The 18,347-nt window shown below is 38.8% G+C and overlaps 1 protein-coding gene across 4 annotated transcripts in view; it reads left to right on the top strand.

Annotated features, from left to right (window-relative positions):
• The window catches only part of APP (amyloid beta precursor protein), a 244,534-nt gene that overhangs the window by 111,988 nt on the left and 114,199 nt on the right, over positions 1-18,347 (top strand). For all 4 annotated transcript variants that reach the window (XM_080573113.1, XM_080573114.1, XM_080573112.1 and 1 more), the window contains exon 6: positions 11,716-11,921. In XM_080573113.1, the coding sequence (XP_080429239.1) occupies positions 11,716-11,921 (206 nt within the window). The remainder of the gene's footprint in view (positions 1-11,715; positions 11,922-18,347) is intronic.

Genomic DNA, 18,347 nt, shown 5'->3' with positions numbered 1-18,347 from the left:
CTAAACCATATCACTAAGCTCTACGTCTAAACGTCTTTTAAAGACCTCCAGGGATGGTGACTCAACCACTTCCCTGGGCAGCCCATTCCAATGCCTAACAACCCTTTTAGTAAAGATGTTCTTCCTAATATCCAACCTAAACCTCCCCTGGCACAACTTTAGCCCATTCCCCCTCGTCCTGTCACCAGGCACGTGGGAGAATAGACCAACCCCCACCTTGCTACAGCCTCCTTTAAGGTACCTATAGAGAGCGATAAGGTCGCCCCTGAGCCTCCTCTTCTCCAGGCTGAACAACCCCAGCTCCCTCAGCCGCTCCTCACAGGACTTGTTCTCCAGACTCCTCACCAGCTTCGCTGCCCTTCTCTGTACTCGCTTGAGCACCTCGATGTCCTTCTTGATTTCTACCAGTTCACTCATATACATGGCTAGCGTGTCATGGCATTTTGGGTCTTGTCTATTCTTTCCTCCTCCTCTCCCGTCATTTTTACTGTTAACATTGTCCTGCAACATTTAGTCAAAAATCAGTAGCTTAACTGGGGCCAGCTCTGAGCCCAGAAGATTTGTCTTAAGAATGTAGAAATAGGATAGCTGGCATCCTGAAGCTTTTGCTATTCTAAAGCTGAAAAAAATGGTATTGATCAAGAAAAAGGAAGGTACCGAAGCTAAATTCTTCATTTGAAACACAGTCACTGGAGGAAAAAGAAAATTAACATTCATTTTGTCTCGGTTGAGTATTCATCTATTTTCAAGCCATCTTATTAATCACATTAAAACAAACAACAATGAATTCTCTTTGATGTAAGCTTTTTCATTAAATTGGAAAGTCAATTTCTAAAATGTCAGTGAGAAATCCTCCAGTGGAAATCTCCTACGTGATTATTTAAAAAAATAAAAAAATCACCACCACCTCCACTCCCCAGGTGCTAGTAAAACTAAACCAGACTGAAGCTAACAAAGGGTCTGGACTGCAGGTTCTGACTTAAAAGCAGGAAATGACTTGCTTTTGGATGGATAAAAAAAGATTTCCTTTTTTCCATCTGTGCTGACTGAGCTGCAGGCGGTTTGTACCCCTGCAAAGTTAAAGAAACTGAACCTCATGGCAGCAGTGACGTGCCTATTGCAGTGGTGCAGGATCTTTTTCGTGGTGAGCTCAGTCATCTGTGAGACAGGAGCAGGGAGGGATGCAGCCAGAGGCAGTGGCCTCCTCAGCTGTCCTAATAGAAATTGTTCCTAATTGTAAGTCAGTGCTCTAACATGAATATAAGGAATTAAAAACATGCTTATTTTTAATTGCCTTTGGCCCCAAGTTTGCCTTCAGTGTAGATTAACATCAGTGGTTGAAATAGGTGAACTTTGCACTACGATTGTCAATCCCTAAATTTAGAGAAACTAAATTCATTTGGGGGAGTAAGTATTAAGAATAAGCATTCTAATGATACAACTTAATTGCTTTTGTTTATGAATTTCAGGTATCATCAAATTACTGGCATAATATTACTGCTTATGATGAATATCTCTTGAAGTATTTTGTCCTATTAGCATATTCTATACACTGTTAATGTATTTGGTGTCTCACGTTCTTACATTAATTGTTTCTAACACTCATGTAGGCAATTTCTTAGTATTTGGGTAATTCATGATGTCTTATTAATACCAACTTTTTTCCCCCCCTTTTTCATGTAAAGGTTGTTAAAATGAAATTCAGAAAGCATAGACACACAAGAATGTTAATGACTCTAGAAAGACTGGTAATTGTTGGATTTCTTCTTAGGACAAGTAATGTTCAAATGGAATTGATGAAACAGCACATTGCTTTGAGAGGTAATTACAGCGATGCTGAGTTGGCAAATCTAATCACCATTTGAGTATAAAGACTTAACTGAAGTGATGGATGAGGCTATGGGTGCAGAGAATTAATTTAATTGAGGAAGCGATGAGTAAGATATAGGCAGGCTTTCGTGACCCCTTAAGAAAGCAGTTTGCTAGCTCTGCAAACCACCTATATGACTTATGGGAATGTTGAGCCTTTTTCAGGAGCTTAATGGCATCAGACTTGCCTGTTTAATACATAGTAGATTTCCAAAGAAGGGTTACACTTTTATGACCTCAAAAACCAGAGCAATCAGCAACAGCGTTTTGCTTAAGTAATAAGCAAAAGCTTTACAAGCAAAAATGTTGTCATTTGTAATGACTGAAATGTTGGAGAGAGAGGTTCCCTATATATGTTCATGTAGTAATCAGTTCAAGAAATCCTTCTGATACCTCTACTAGATATTTTGAGATGTTCTAGTGAAACAATGATATATCCCATCCCATTTCAAGCACTGTGCCCTTTATACTTTATAAAAAAAGTTGAAAGTGAGAAATTAGCAGCTGGGTTTTTCAACATGTATTATCACACCACCATGACTGCGCGCCAGTGAATTCATAGCTGCACATCCCTCCATGAAGTTAGCCAGCAGTTCCTGCTCTGTTTTACATTTCAGTGATGTAGGTTGGCTTTGTGGTCTGTACTAGAAAGAAGAAAGCAGTATTAGGGTGCTTTGTGGAAATTTAGGAATTCCACCTCTTGTGAGGCTATGCTATTACAAGCATAGTGTAGTAAAGCATTTTCTGTATTAAATATTTTTTCTTTGCCTTCTAGCAAACGCTACATCTGAATACGTGGATGAAACACCAAATATATATTTATTTTTTCTGATGGAAGAGGTTTCTAATCTTGAATGCAGGAGTTTTAGCTCTGGTGGCATGATAATGTGCCATTTTTCACATGGGATCTCTATTTTGATCACTGCTGAAGAAAAATAACATTCAAATTGTGACTTGAGTGAAGAAAAGGTTAAAACAGTAACTTCTGCCATGGAAGTCTTCCATTAGGCTTGGCATCTTCTGGCCGCTATGAAAAGCTTGGTACAAAAGGTGCCCTCTCCTTTTTTCTGGCTGCGTGAGTGGAGATGATCTGCTCTGCAGGCGTTTTGGCCACTTGCAGAAGCTGCTAGTAGCAGCTATGTTTAGGAACCGTAGATGGCACATTCTCTGAAAAGCGTTATGCAATGTCTTAAGTTAAACATTCAGAGTTATTACATGCTTCTGGTACTTTTTGTTTGCTTTCCCAATTGTAAAACAAAGACGTTCTTGTAGTTTGACCCTGTAGTTACTGTGTGAGGGTACCAAGGTGGTGAGTTCCAGAGAGTCAAGTACTTCATTTGGTACAGAGTTCACACTGTCTACCTTAAATAAGCTATAGGGTAACAGGTAGGACAAAGAGACATTGAATAGTGCCTTCTGAGTATGGCAGAGGTGGGGGGGAAACAAACATGTTATAATAGATAGCTTTTCTGCTGATTCTCAAGCTGGCTCAAACAGGGCTGCACAGACGACCTACACTCTGCTGTCTCCCATCACATTCAGTCCTAATGTTCTTCTAGTAATAGGATTTTAAATTTAATATTTATTAAATGTCACAAGGCTTTGTGAGCCTGGTGGATTTTGTGCATTTGTAGATACATTTACTTTTATAGTTCTGAGTTTGTTTAGTATAAATAAAGAAAATGAGAAAGAATATGGGTTAAATACATTACTCTGACCTTCTTTAAAAAAACAAAATACTTCTTGCTGAATCTACCATCTTCCAAAGGAAAATATGAAAACAGTAATACCTGCAAAGGCATTGTTTCAGAGATTAAGCTAGGTTGGTTTTGGAAAAGTATTCTTGCGTATCAGTCAGCAGATACCTTCTGCCAATGCACTTGTTCAAATGTTACATGCTACCTCTTACTGATCTTTTTAAGCAGGTCAGCTGTGGAAAAAAAAAATATATATATAATGGTGAAAATTGTACCTTCATTTTTATTTGTGGGGGAAAAAGACAAATGTGCCTCTCAAAGGGAACAGGGCAAGGAATTTGTATTTGCCTTTTTTTGTGTGTTCTATTCAAAAATTAAATTAAAAGATCTTTAGTGCAACTTCTCATGGTTTCTACCAAAGTTAATGAAACCCAGCATATTTTTGCTATTGTTATTATATATAAAGGTTTAAAAAAAAAGCAGTAAAAGTAGAAAGAGGAGAGAGACAGTTAGAAGCACATAATTCAGTTGTTTGATAAGGTCTAAGAACTCAAAAGCAGCCTATGTGACACTTCATGAAATAGCTAATTTCTTTTTTTTTTCTATTAGGGAATGTGAAAATATATATAATTGTGACCTCTGAAGTAAGGGAAAGCAAAAGGGAAAATAATTGAAAGTGACAAAACGAATGCCTGAAAAATGCTAGACAATGTGATTTGCTCATCCTGACTTGCTGTGCAACGGAAGGTGCCCTGTTCTTAACATTTTTACTGTACCTTAAGTCAGGTTCGGATGTGTTAAATATCACATTGTTTCTTCTTGTTGTAAGATACCTACTTTACTAGCATAGTTTAATCCAGCCCTAATGAAAATAACCAAGGTGGTTTTTAAGTGGTTTATCCTTTTGTGGTCACTTACCAGGCGACCAGAAACATTATTGCTGAGGTACCTTGTGGGTCAGACTTTCAATTCTGTAAATCACTGTAATTTTCCAGAATTCAGTGCCAATAAGCCATTTAAAAGATCAGTTACATAGACTGGGGGTCTGGCATAACGCTTTTCTTTCCTGGCACCATGCCTGATCTCACAAATGCAGCGCAGTTTAATTCTTGTCCTGCTGTTTCCCCCAACCCTGCCCCAATACTGACAGGGATATTGACATTTGTCGTGTAACTCCCTACTCTTGAACTTCCAAGGTGAATGCTGAAATCTTCATTTCACACTTGGTTTTGACTTTCCCTCTTCTACCCCACACAAAATCACTTTGATAGTACTTGTTTAACTTTACTCCCTTGATGCTTGGTTTCACACACCTTTTTCTTGAAGTCGGCTAGTGTACCAAAGTCAAATTAAATATTGGAAGGTACAGTGATGTGCGTGCTCATATGCCCAAGTGCGCCATTGGCTTTGGTTTAAGCTTGAGGTGGTTCCTGCGTTGACTCGTGTTTCATAAGCGGCACCATTTGGAGGAACGTGATGAGTGCAGTGCTGGGTTCAAACCTGCCTCATGAGAAACCTCATCCTCCAGTCAAAACAATGTGAGTTTTGGATGAACATTAGGTAGAAAATGCCCAGGCCTCTGATGTGCAGATTGAGAACAAGTTTGATTCCTTGCCCATTAGCTTTCTGACTTGCTTTTAGTCAAAAAACTGGTAATTAGGCCGGGTCAGGTGCACTCATCTTCCTGTTTGGATTCCAAGCATATGCCACATTCTTGTAGTTGGCCTTGTGTTTCTCTTCTGCATTTTCTTCTAAGGCAGTAATCCAAATGTGTGTAGAGGTTCACAGCTGGATCTGTCCATTTCCACTCCCACATTTAAAGAACTTTGCACTTCGGAGGTTTCCTGTATACTGGGATGAGTATCTGTGCTTATCACTAATCTTGTGGTGGAAACCACAAGAGTGATTTAGGCCCAAAGTTAGGGCCTAAATCACTCTTGTGCTTAGGCCCAAGCTGAATAGTTGACAAGCCAGTCCCACCACACGTTTCCTACAGTTCATTAGAGGGGAACCATAGAGGCTGCAGAGGCTATAGAGAAGCACAAGATCCTGGAAAGTGGGACGATGGCACCTGCAGAGCTGTAAAGGTTACGGATGCATCCCTCAGCTCATCCCGTTGGGCTGGAAGAGCACAGGCTGCAGGTTACGTGCAGCAGCCGCTTCTCCTGTATTAATTCCCTCAGCTGTCTAGAGCCAACATCAATGGCCTTGTTCTCTGTAGGCAGACTGCAGCTTGTTACTACTCTTGATTTGGTTCTTCTCCTGGAATTAGCTTTTCCCCAGCTATTTGCCCAGTCTTGGTGGCTGGTAAAAAACACAGTGCAGAGGGAGTCTATTTGCAATAAAATATAGTTGCAAAAGTGTAGTGAATGCTAATCTTTATGGATTTCAAAACACCTGTCTTTCACACCTTTTCATTCTTTTTTCACCCAGTGATGGAGCATGTTTTTGTTCAAGTTGTTATTTGTCAAAATCGTGCTTTAAGTACATCCAAATGGATGAGAGTTTACTGCAGACAAAGGTGAGGCACTTCGCCCAAACCAATTATTAGTCCTCATTATATGTTATCCTTAATTGAAAGCTTTGCCAAATTTTTGTCTGAAGGTAATAGTTGCAGACAGAAGTCTCCTCGTAAAATTTAGCTTATGCTGCAGTCCCATGAGTCCTGACGCATAGTTAGAAAGAAAAGTAATTGCTCTTTTTATTTGTATTCTTCCTTTGTCCCTATTGTAGGTTTTTGGAATACTAAAATGAAATTTTAATCTACTAACTTTTCTCTTTTCTTGGACAGCAAGGAGTAACAGTTCACTTTGCTTTCCTTTACTTGTCCTTCAGTTTTGTCTTCAAGAAGTAACAGGACCATGCACAATTCTGTGTGAAGTGAATAAACAATACATTGGTGTCAGTTCCTACTAAAGTAATGGATTAAGAAAATAAAGATATTAAATATACATTAATAAAACTATGGTTTAGACATTGTTTGTAACTATGTGCCTGGGTGCATACTGGCGGGAGCTGTACAGTGGTATGTGTTTTAAAAACAGAAGTATGCCTATTGGAGTCGCTGATAAGTTTTTATCTAAACCAGTGTTTGAAATGGAACTGATTACCTCTTAGGGATGCCTGGAACTCCACTGTATCTGCAGCATCAGAAAAAGTGCTGAAGCCTCCAAACTTCAAATACCGCGTTTCATCACACCTAGTAGATGATTTCTACTAATGACCCACTGTACTGATGGGATGCTTGAGGGAAGCATTATTTTCATGATAAGGGAATGGATTTTAATATTCCATATGTGGTGAGATTGAAACAGAAGATTCAAAAGCATGGTGACTCCTGTGTCCACCACTAAAGGAAAGTGGTGGCTCTGCTTGCCAGAAGTCTCTGCTGACAGGAAAATGAGATACGCTAATGTTGTATGTGGGGATTGCAAGTATTTTCCTGGCTGCATTCAAGCCTAAGAATTTACCTCTCCATTGTTTACTGCTGAACTGTTAAATTCAGATGATGATAATATGGCTTTGCAAATCTGTGAACTTGTCACTGTATCAAGTAATTTTTTTGAGCAGCCTTTGAAAAATCCTGTCACTGGCACCACTAAGCTAAGGCGAAATGTCAACAATATCTTGTAAACGAGACACTGCAGTCTGTGGTGCTAATAAAACCTAGGCTGGGATGGTATCGAGGGAATATATGAAAAAGCTGTCAAGATGTTGTGATTCCAGAAGAAACAAGATGGACTCATACTTGTTAACCATAAAGGGTAAAATGTAATAATAATAACAGGAAGTAAGCATGTCTGCTACATATATTAAATAAAACTCTCAAGATTTATGAGAAAAATATCAACATCCACATTCATCTTGTAGTTGATTTTTGTCTGAAAATGGTGGATTTATACTGAACGCTTAGGTGAGCGGCATGCAAAAGTTAGACACGGTGTCTGGGAAAACAACACTGTGGTGTTGCTGATGAAGACAAGTGAAATGGTACCGAAGCATTTATCATGACATGGAGAAACAGCTTTATGCACTGCGCAGCAGGGAGGTTTTTGTCCCAGTTTGGAAAATTGATTCTTTAGTCCAAAAGTTGAAGTATAACTTCACTCTTCTGTTGTTCCTGTCATGCGCATATTCTTTGTAGAAGACCCAGGACAGTAACTGTGATCAAGTCTAAAGAAACAAAACCAAGGGCAATTTTTCATGTTATTACAAGAATTAGTACTTCTGTAGTATTAAAAATTTCAAGTCCACCTCCTATCTTTGTGGCAGAAACACATTGAGATTTAATGTTGTTTATACTAAACCTGTCTTCAAGAATAAGGCTCAAAGTTCCGTTACTAGCAAATTTTGGGGCAACTACTGCAGTTCCCCCTCTTTCCCAGTGGCCCCTGGCCTTTGAGTAGTGGTCTTAAGCTTTTATTGCTTTTCTTGTGTGTGTCGTAACTGTGGGCTCTGAGAAGACGTGGACATCTGCTTGCATTGCTGTGCATGGTTACTGTGATTGAATCTTAGGAGCAAGTGACATAGTGGGCTAGCATTGATTTCTAATGTAAAACTATTGCTGTTTTTACTGTTAGAGCTTGCTATGATATGTCCCTCACTGTTGTGTATTCGTGCAGTTTGGTTTGTGATACTGTGCTGCATAGCTGGGCATGATAAAATCATCAGACTACTGCAAGTCCAGTTATTTTCTGGTATTCAGCTTCGTTGAAGGAGAATCTTATTAAGAATGTGTAAAAGCACTTCTTTCCTTCCCCTTTTCTTTGAACAATAGTGCTAATAACGAAGGAGACTAACTCGTCTTTGTAGATAAAATAGCTGAGAAAATAATTACTTTTCAAGAGAGACAGGAGTGCTCCCTTAGAACCTCAGCGTAGCAACACATTTCTGTACAATGAGAGTTTTAAAAACCTGTTTAATAGGGAAATGAACTTGCTAAGCCTGTTTTCAGGCATCTTATTTCTTTAAATATTTAGCAAGGCTCACGCTTCCATTTAGGTATCAAAATTTAGGGTAAAACCATTTTTATTCTGTTTTCATTATTTCCTTTTCTCGTAACTTGCAATAAATTAAATCCTGAGAAATAGTACTCTTGTGATTTGAATCTTGCAATATATGTTGCTAGCAGAGATATGGTTTTTTTAGGAATGATCAAATCAGAAAGAATATTCTAGCACAATTTCAAAAATATTTTCAGGAGCCTGATCCTGTCAATTGTTGTAGTCTTCCCTTATTGCCTTTTTTTTTTTTACTGTCTCAGACGTCTAGTTCTTCAGCAAGAAGCAATTCATAAAGGGGATGCAGGTGGGAGCTACACTTAGGCATTTACTTTTGATAAATTACTGGAGAGGAAACCAGGGTCCACTGTAATGGTGGGTATGGCCAAGCAGCATGTACAGAAATTCTCTTCTTTCATCCTGCTCCTGTCAGCATCACACAACCTTTAAAGCAGAAAGCTTTGCCTTGATGCTGAGAATTTCCCAGCAGAATGCTGGGGACTGGCATAACTGAGTTAATTGCTTTTGTGTAGCTAAAAACAGATGGATATTGGGTGCATGCATACAAATTATTTTTGAAGTGGCTTTCCATGTGACTAATTGACTTTCCTTTGTTTCATTTGCCTTTTTTTTTTTTTTTTGGTCTTTTTTTTAGCTTTATGAGCTTGCCAATATCTGAGTGTGATCATTTATGTGAAAGGAAGAGGAAAAATAATTGCACTTTAAAGCATGCTGTGTTTGTTTCTGTATTTTTAGCTCAGGTGAGGGAGAGAAAGACAGAACAGTTTTCTTTAATGTTGAACAGCATATCCTATCTGATGCTCTGGATCAAAACCTGGATGTTTCATACTGAGCACTCCTGGTTTGAATGTCTGTACGTAGCTAAGACTAGGAGTCCATTAACCTGGAGATCAGAAACAGATACTAGAATTTAAAAATCCAGCTCCCTCTGGCCATTGAAAGGTGACAGTGTATGTATAGCAATTATTTCATGCTCTTAAAAAGGCAAAATACTTAATAATGAAAACGGAAGAAATCCATTGTTCAGAAAGGAGTTACTAAGAACTAAGCAGAAGATTTTGGAGATGATGAAATTAGAATGCTGGAGGAAAACCATACTGTGAAGATGCTGAAATTTCTTATCCAGTTCTTTGAAAACAAGAAACTAAGAGAAGAACCTAGTGTTCTTGCCCCCTTTTCAGTCTTTCTCATGTAAAATGGGAACAGGTTGTCCCTTTTTCAGGCTCTTCTATAAGTTAGCTATTACTACATATGTTTTTATCACCTGCCTAGGATTCACCAAATGAAAAGTTTCATTATTACTTTTAAGTCTCTGCTGTGTTTCGGGTGGCCAGATATCTTTGGGGGTGAGGAACACAGAATGCACACTTGTGTTTAGAGTCTTAACTTTTTCCTAGAATTGAGTCTTGTGGCATGCAAGATTTCTATCACTATTTCCTAACTTCTTCCTCACACCCTATTAAGATCATACTGTCCTCTTCTTTGCTCTGAGTTTACTTTCAAAGTTGTACTAGACAACATATTGTAAAGTGAAATTTTACAGGCTTAGTCTTCAAAACGAGGTGAAGGAGGCAAGTTGTTAACTTCAAATAAAAGGCTGTTCAAGCATATGCGATGCCATGAAAAAAAGATGCAAAACCTCATGTGTATGATGGTGACAAAAAGTCACTGCATGTTTGAATATTTAAAGATAATTTACTCATTAGTAGTGAATTTCAAGTAGAAGATCAGCTTAACAAACCTGAGACCTTACTACAGCTGGCACTGTGTTAGGAAGCCTTTCAAAAGCCGCAGTAGCAGTCGGTAAGTGTATGGGTTTTGGCCTATTGCCTGTATATCATTCAGCATTAAGAATGATCCCAGCAAATGATTGACACGTTAAGCCACCAAACACGTTTGACAGCCGACTGCAGTATTCCTTCATATTGCCCAAGACTGATTGAGGTCCTTGGGCCTTTAGGTATCTACATGAATTATCATTTAAAGCAGCTGTGATATACGGCGAGGTTTAGCCGAGTGGTTTGAGTTTTCTTCGTGAGCCCACACATTTCCCTCCTTCACACAGCAGCTCAGTGTAGTACCGTTGGTGTTCACAGAGGCCTTGCAGATCCTTACAGGCCGCAGAGGCCCCAGCAGCGCTGGCCCCGCAGCACAAGTGAGCCGAGCTTGCCGTGCCGAGCAGCCGCACGTGTTGGCTGAGGGGGCAGCAACAGCAGCAAAACCGGGCAGGCTTCACCGCTTGATCAGTGCAGCTGTTGCACAGAAGGCCCAAAGTGTGAAGGGTCCTCTCCCTCCCTGGATGTTAATTCCTTAGCAGTGCTGTCCTGTCTGTTGTCTCCTTTGAGGTGCCCGAAAAAGATAAAACTGCGAAGAGAAGAGCTAGCAGCAGTCAGCTGAAGCATGAGTGTGTGTGAACTGTCCCCTCCCTCCCCCAAAAGAGTTCTACATGTTTCAGACGTTGTCTTTTGAGTGAACCTTGTGGAAGCAGACAGCTCTGTGCACGGTTCCTTTGGAAGTGGCTTTTCTATTCACAGAGCACTATTTTGACAACAGGACGAAAAAATCAGTGACTGTAGAGAATTACAGGTCAGCTGGATGCTTGGTTTGACACTGAGTTGTCCTCTGTGAGTGTCAAGCAAGGTAGAGTCCACAGCAAGCCTTTGGGTAAGTTGTCTCCCGAGTGAGAAAATCCTGAGGAACTCTCGCTTTCATGTGCGTATGAGCTGAGTGCATTTTGAGCTAATTTAAGCTTCTTTCAAAATACAAATTGATTTGTTGATGGCAACGTGAAGCAAGTGTATTTGGAGTGTTATTCAGCTGTCAAAATACAGTATTGCTGACAGGGTTTCTTTTTTCCGTCCCTGTGTACAAAGAGGAGTTCCAGTCTGGCATCCTGCTAGGTTTCTCACAGCATTGCTAATGTTAGCTTTTCTTTTTTTTTCAAGCATTTCTGATTTCAGTGGGACATTCCAGCATCACTGATTCTGATTCTTTTTTTTTTCTTACTTAAAGCTGGGGAGAGGGAGAAGCAGATACCTTCCTGTCCTTAAAGTGTTTCCAGACAAAATGTTCTCACCACCTTGAAGTCATTTTGTTGCTGACATATCATTATCATTTTCTTCATTTAGTGATGATAAGGTAGTAGAAGAACAGCCAGAAGAAGACGAAGAGTTAACTGTTGTGGAAGATGAAGATGCTGATGATGATGATGACGATGGTGATGGTGATGAAATTGAAGAGACAGAGGAAGAGTATGAGGAAGCAACTGAAAGAACTACCAGCATTGCGACCACTACCACCACAACTACAGAGTCTGTGGAAGAGGTTGTCAGAGGTAAATTCGTGGGCACTTAGCATGGGGCTGGAAAACTAATCCTGCTGCTTTGTGTATTTGCCCTTTATGACAAAAAATGTTCCAAACAGCAAAATACCCTAAGTTGCAGCATCTTTATGTTTTGTCTTTTGTAATTTGCAAGTTGAATTCACTCCTCTTTCCCTTTCCCAATACAAGTATTCTTTGCAGGTATCTGGTCATTGCATATGGTGCAAATAGAAACTGAAGAGGTGTTCTGTTTTTTTTTTTTTCAATTTGTTTTTAATTGAAGTAACACTAAATAATATTTGACTGCCATGTATAGTAAATAACACAGAAAAATCAGGTGTGGAATATCATGTGTATTTGTTACGGGAGAAGAGAGTGTCAGTTCAAAGCAGGAGGTAGCACCCTAGTCCATGCACAACAGAGCAGCATAGTATTTTTAAATGCCACGTTTTCTATGGTCTGTATATGAATGAGTTGTTCTTATATTTCTCTTTTAATAAGAAAATTCCACATGATGTAAATCTCTCTCAGATAGACACTGATTTTTTCTGCAGTGCTTACAGTTCTACCAGTAACTGCTGGAGATGATGGCAGAAGATGAGATTAAAAAAGATAGGAGTTGGGACTTGCAGAAGGCAGAGGCAAAATTGCAGTGAGTGATTGGATTTGTAGTGAAATGAAGCAGTGAACCATGGTGCTGTTGTTTGGCAGAGCAGGTACAGAAAAGGAGCAGAGGCTTCCTAGCTATGAATTCTCATGTGCACGTGACAGAAGGGTGGCAAGGAGATACCTTGGAAAAGGGCGAGTCTCTTCATTTAGCTTTTCTACTCAGTCTGTGTGTAGATAAGCTCCCTCATCAAAAGTATTAATGTTTTGGTAAAATGGTTTGCAAATGTTTCTTTCTAAGGTTGGAGAAGCAGTCTTGTGCATTTCTGTCTTATATAACTCTGTCTGTTGAGTGTTTTGCTCAATTACTGGAGAGCCAGTTCAGTGAGGAGGGGTTGGGGGGAGATTATGTTTAAATCTTTAAACCAATTAAATATATTTCCATATGTGAGCTTTCACCACCTGGGGATAAAACGTCCTGTTCTGAATGGAAAATGAATATTGAGGGGAAAAAAAAAAGAACACTTCACTTTAATGGGATTTTGGATGAGTGGAAATGAGGACAAATTAGGTAGAGCTCGTTTCTTTACTGAGGTTGACATTTCAAAGAGGTTAAGATGTTTAGCCTTCAGGAAAATAGTATATAATAATATGAATGTGAAATAGAAAAAATAGGAGGCAAACTATTGAAGCAACCTTTTAAAAATCCCTTAGAAATATACATACTTGCTAACGATGAAAAGCTATTGTCCTGTTTCTCCTGAGTATAAAATTTCCCACCTTGGGTGATCAAGTGAAGTATGTCTTGCTGCAGATGGGGTGAGGGCAGTCTGCTACTGATACAAATTCACAGCACAGCTCTGCCCAAGCCCCTCAGGCTTTCTGACCTCCAGCCTTCCTGGGGCACGGAGGGTGCTGAGGCTGTCTCTGAGCACCTGTGACATCTGACTGAGCTGCATTATGCAGAATGGTCGTTTATTTGAAAACGTAGAAATGCCCACATAATTCATAGCCTTGGCCACTGCTCCTGCTTCCCTGGCCGTGCTTGGGAGAAGGCTTCCCTCAGGGCTCCATGTCCTCCTGATGCTGCCAGCAGGTCCGGGATCTTCTGTGGTGAGCATCCGCTGTGAACTTGCTGTTGCAAACAGAAAAGTTTGTTGCTGCCGGTGCAAATGAAGAAGCCAGAGGTGCCTTGTAGGCACTGTGCGTGTTAGGAAGTGGGCTGTGCTGTGGAGACATCTGGGAAGCCTCTTCAAGTGGGATTAAGCATTGGAGCTTTGTCCTTGTGGATGTGAGCTCTGTTGTGGCCTCCAGGCTACTTTTCCTAAGTGTTAGTCAATGCCGTTCATAAAACATATCCTAAGATGCTTTTCATAGACGCTTTACAGCCGGTTTTAAGTGTACTTTATGAAGCTGTGGCTAATACCATGTCATAGCATTAAAGAGCACAGAGAGTGGGTGTGTCCAGTTTTAGAGGAGCTGGTTTTCAATGTGAAATCAGCAAAGAACAACTGTTCTAAAACCATAAATTAAGTCCAATTGTGGGCTGGTACAGAGCCTTTTCTTCCCCAAGTCAATGGAATGATTGCCATCAGCCGTAAATAATTGAAAAGCATAAACGTAATGTTATACTTTAAAGACACTTGAACTATTGTAGAATCAATTTGTCAGGCGATTTTATTTCTATGCATACTTTAATGAGTCATGATCAAAACAGCAATAGCGGATCTACTTCCAGACTTAATTCCAGTGAGAAGGAAGTTACAGTCTTGCCTAGAGAATGAGAGAGGTCATTGATGGGAGGATAGTCTTTTCATTCATTTTCTGTAGCAACCATATTTTTTATGAGCTATAATGTTTATTCAGAAGTGCAAATAAACTTTCCCTAGCACAGGACTTGGCAATACTTGCATTCCTGTCTTTGCTGAGGGACCGTCTCTCGTCTCAGTTCATACGGAGTGCAGCGGCAGACCCAGTTTGAACTTTCAGATCTGCTCTTGCTGGAGTTCAGATGTTAAATCTAGCAGATGGTGGGTCTGAGGTTACAGGGATCAACAGCGTGAGTTAATGTCACATCAGCATTTTTCACCCTTGGTCACTGGGAGATGTTAGCACGGAATTTGTGCTGAGGAGAGTGTGGCTCACTTACAGAGCCCTGCAAGAAACGTGTGGCTCTTGATTCTGCTTCTGTATGGAGCAAGGGAGGTAACTTTCTGGTGGCCAGGTGCAAGCAGCAGAGCAGCTTGCTGCCATCCCAGCTGCACGGCAGGTTTTTGCAAAGCTGTTTGTGAGCCATCCAGGCTCCAGGTCATCCTTGCAGTGTGTGACTGAAGCAAGCAGCACGTCGCATGTAGTTGTTTATGATTTCTGCTCTCCTTCAGCACAGCAGGCGATAAGAAAAATCAGTCTCTCTTGGCTTATGACGAAGAATAAACAATTTGAACTTAACGCTTTCCGTCAGCATGGCAGTCAGTCAGGTCTCATTTAAAGGACAGCAGCAGGGTCAAACACAGCAGCCTGGCAAAAACACTTGGCAGCGTCTTCGCATACCTACTGGCAGATGGGGGAGATTCAGCATAAGCTTGACCTGCCCCGTCTAGCACATAATGCTGCCCTTCAGCGATCGGTTTTGCTTTATCTAATTCAACTGGATTTCTTCAAACAGCTAGGAAAGAATTTAGCAGTGCTGTTGACATGGAATTTTAACTATGTTTGCAATCTGGAGTTGCAAGCAGGAGATCATATTCTGGTTTCCTAGCAGGAGAAAAGTAGCCTGATATTTTTATTGTAGCTCCTAGCTTTATTGATCCAGTATACTTTTTTTTTTCTTTTTGCTGTGTATTTATATGTCTGAAAGACTTCAAATACATTCAGTGACAGCTATCACCTATTCTAAGGTAAGGGAGGGTAACCCTGATTACTGGACTCATCAGCTGTAATTTTTGGGGATAATTCTAGAGTACTAGTAGCATATACTAGATTAATTGTGATCTTTTCACCTTCAATGGCTTTGTCCCACTTTCTCCTTTGAAAGGTTATTATCTTTCTGTTAAAGTAATATTTCCTTGTTCTTCATTTCCTTCAAGGCTGTGCAGTATGCTTTATTTGTAAAGTGATAATGTGTGGTTGTATTATTCCATATTAAGAAAGCATTGGCACGTTGCTATACAAGTAGTGCACGTTATGCTAACTCTTCTGCTTTTTTTATGATATCTTCATTAAGAATGATAATCTACTGTAACACATGAGCAAGAGCTGATAAAATTAACCTAATGGATTTGCATTAAAATAACTGATAGCTTTTAATTAGACATTATAATTTAAAGCACAGCTTTTCCACTGTAACATGATACTTCATGATATATTGCAATATGTCTTTTTTAGGGTTTAGTAATCTTGCTGATGAAAAAGCAATATATTATTAATATTTTGGGTCAAGAGCAAATGTACTAAATACTAAACACAGTAATAGTGTTGCTTTATTTAAGGTTGGAGGGTGGAGAGTGGTTTCATTTGAATTGCTTCCTTACTCCAGGAATCTGCTTCCCTAGATAAAATGTCACTTTACTATATTGAAGCAGTTATTAATTGAATATTTTGTTTTACTGTGTAAAAAGTCTGGAATGGGTTTTTGAGCTAATCCTCGTATTCACAGGTCTTGCCATGTTGGCATAATTATGATGTTATGTGGCAATTATAACTTTTGTAAAATATACATAAATTCGTGAAATTTTATTGACTTACACTTAAAAATCAAGCTGGGTTTTTATTTCGGTTCTGGCCATCAGTGGTAACTATTAGGCACCTTGGTTTAAAATGTAGTTGTGTTTTGCACAAATAAATAGAAAATGTATTTTCATGTAGTTGTTCCACATGAAAATTGTAAGGCTTTGTATTCTAGCTATGTGTACAATTACTTTTTTTTTTTCTCTCATATACCAAATATCCCCCTCCAGTAGATTAAGAATAAACATTAGAGAGAAAAATCCAATCTTAATTGCTTAGGATGGAAATAACAGTTTTAAGAAAGGCTGTTTTTCAGTTTAGCGTTTGGAACTCATCATTTTGCTTTTTCTTTTAACTTTATCTATAGAAAGTATTTTAGCAGTTGTGTAGCTAAAGCACCAACTTTACTCCTAGAGCTTGTGCCAGCTTCCCAGCTGTCTCTTCCTAATTCCAAAAACCTCCTATGAAATTAGCTTTTGTCTTTGAATACTCAAACTAAAATTTGGCTGCCTCTTCTAACTATATATTCAGAATGAGGAGGCTTTGTTTCAGTGAGATTATCTTTAAATATTCCCTTTGATTAATTCATTGAATGAAACAGTACCGTTCCATTTTGGAACAAGAACAGTGTAAGAAAAACAGTATGCATTTACTCCTTAACTTGTCTAATTTTTCTCAGCTAGTTAAAAAATGGAGCCTAGAATAGATACGTGTGTATTAATATCTTCAAACTATAGTTCTCTGTTCCTGAAGACATGGAAACCAAAATTACTCTACGTATAACATTATGTACTAGCACGTAGTAAAGCAGAGCATATACCTCATGGTATATATTTGAGAGGTTTATTCCTTTATCTTCTTTTCATTAATTGATTACTTTGTTCTTTGGTGAAATACAAATGATAGAGTAAAAAATTCTGGTCCCATTTACTCAAGCAGATAAGTGCATTACTTGTTCGCGTGAGTATGAGACACAGTTTGAACTGATACCAACATGGACAACACAAATATATATACCAGTGCTACTGAGCTGGTTTACATATTTAAAATACACGAGAGCATTTTATTTGCATATACTTGAAAATATCAATGTCCAGGTCGAGGGCTGATAGTACAGAAAAAGTCATAAATACATTGTATTTTCCAATACCACAGCTAAATTAGAGAATAAGTAATATTTCTAAGCCAACGTGATGGGATCTTTCTGATGCAGCATCAAGGCAGAATAGGTTTTTCAGAGGTGTAAAGTAAGTATAGAACCCAGCTTCCAAGACAGGTCCAAGATGAGTCTTTAACTCCTCCAGTTCGTCCTTTTTATTTTTTTTTTAAATCATTTCAAATTTAATTTCTGGTTTGAGGCTTGGAGCAGTCTGTGCCAGCATTTAAATGAGCGTAGTTTTCATGATCACTTAAATATCATGTACAAACTCAAATCCTGAAGAAAATAATGAATAACTGTAATGTTTACAGTAATAGAAGTATGTAAATGTAGCTTTAATTTTTTTTCCCATTAGAAGTTTAAATTCTGTTTCTGATTCCTCTGTTGAAAATGATGTTTTTCACAGAGCAAGTGTTAGTCCCATGTGTGAAAAAAAAAAAAAAAAACAAGCGTGGAGTTGAGATTTTGAAATAAAGCAATTATTTCATTTTGATTTAAAATCAGTTTTCTTCAAGGAACAAGCAGAACCAATTTATATGGTAATGAAAAATTTTGAGATGACATTCAGAACCATATTTTATATTTTCCTCTGTAAAAATTGATCATCAAAAGTACCTAGAATGTTTGCACATAAATTTTAATTAGCTTTGCTAACAGCGTTTTGGTAAGTGAGCATTATGGAAGTTCGTCATGTGGAGCCACTATAAATCAATGTCCCCATACTTGAAAACTATGCTTATTCATTTCTAAGGAAAAGTAACAGTGAACGTCCATGTTGATTGTTTGCAGTATATCACTTTATGTATTAATTTAAAAGCAAATCAAAAAGCTTTGCTACACAACTGTTCTCCAGGGAGTGATCTACCTGGTTTGTTAGAAATATCTCTTTTTGCATCAGGAAACTAGAATAAGTATATAAGAAGCTTCAGATGAGAAAACCTGAATTA

The sequence above is a fragment of the Anser brachyrhynchus genome, assembly GCF_964034855.1.
Source record: "Anser brachyrhynchus genome assembly, chromosome: 1".
NCBI classification, from domain to species: domain Eukaryota; kingdom Metazoa; phylum Chordata; class Aves; order Anseriformes; family Anatidae; genus Anser; species Anser brachyrhynchus.
Note: the sequence above shows the minus strand (reverse complement) of the source record. Positions and strands in the feature narration are given on the sequence as shown.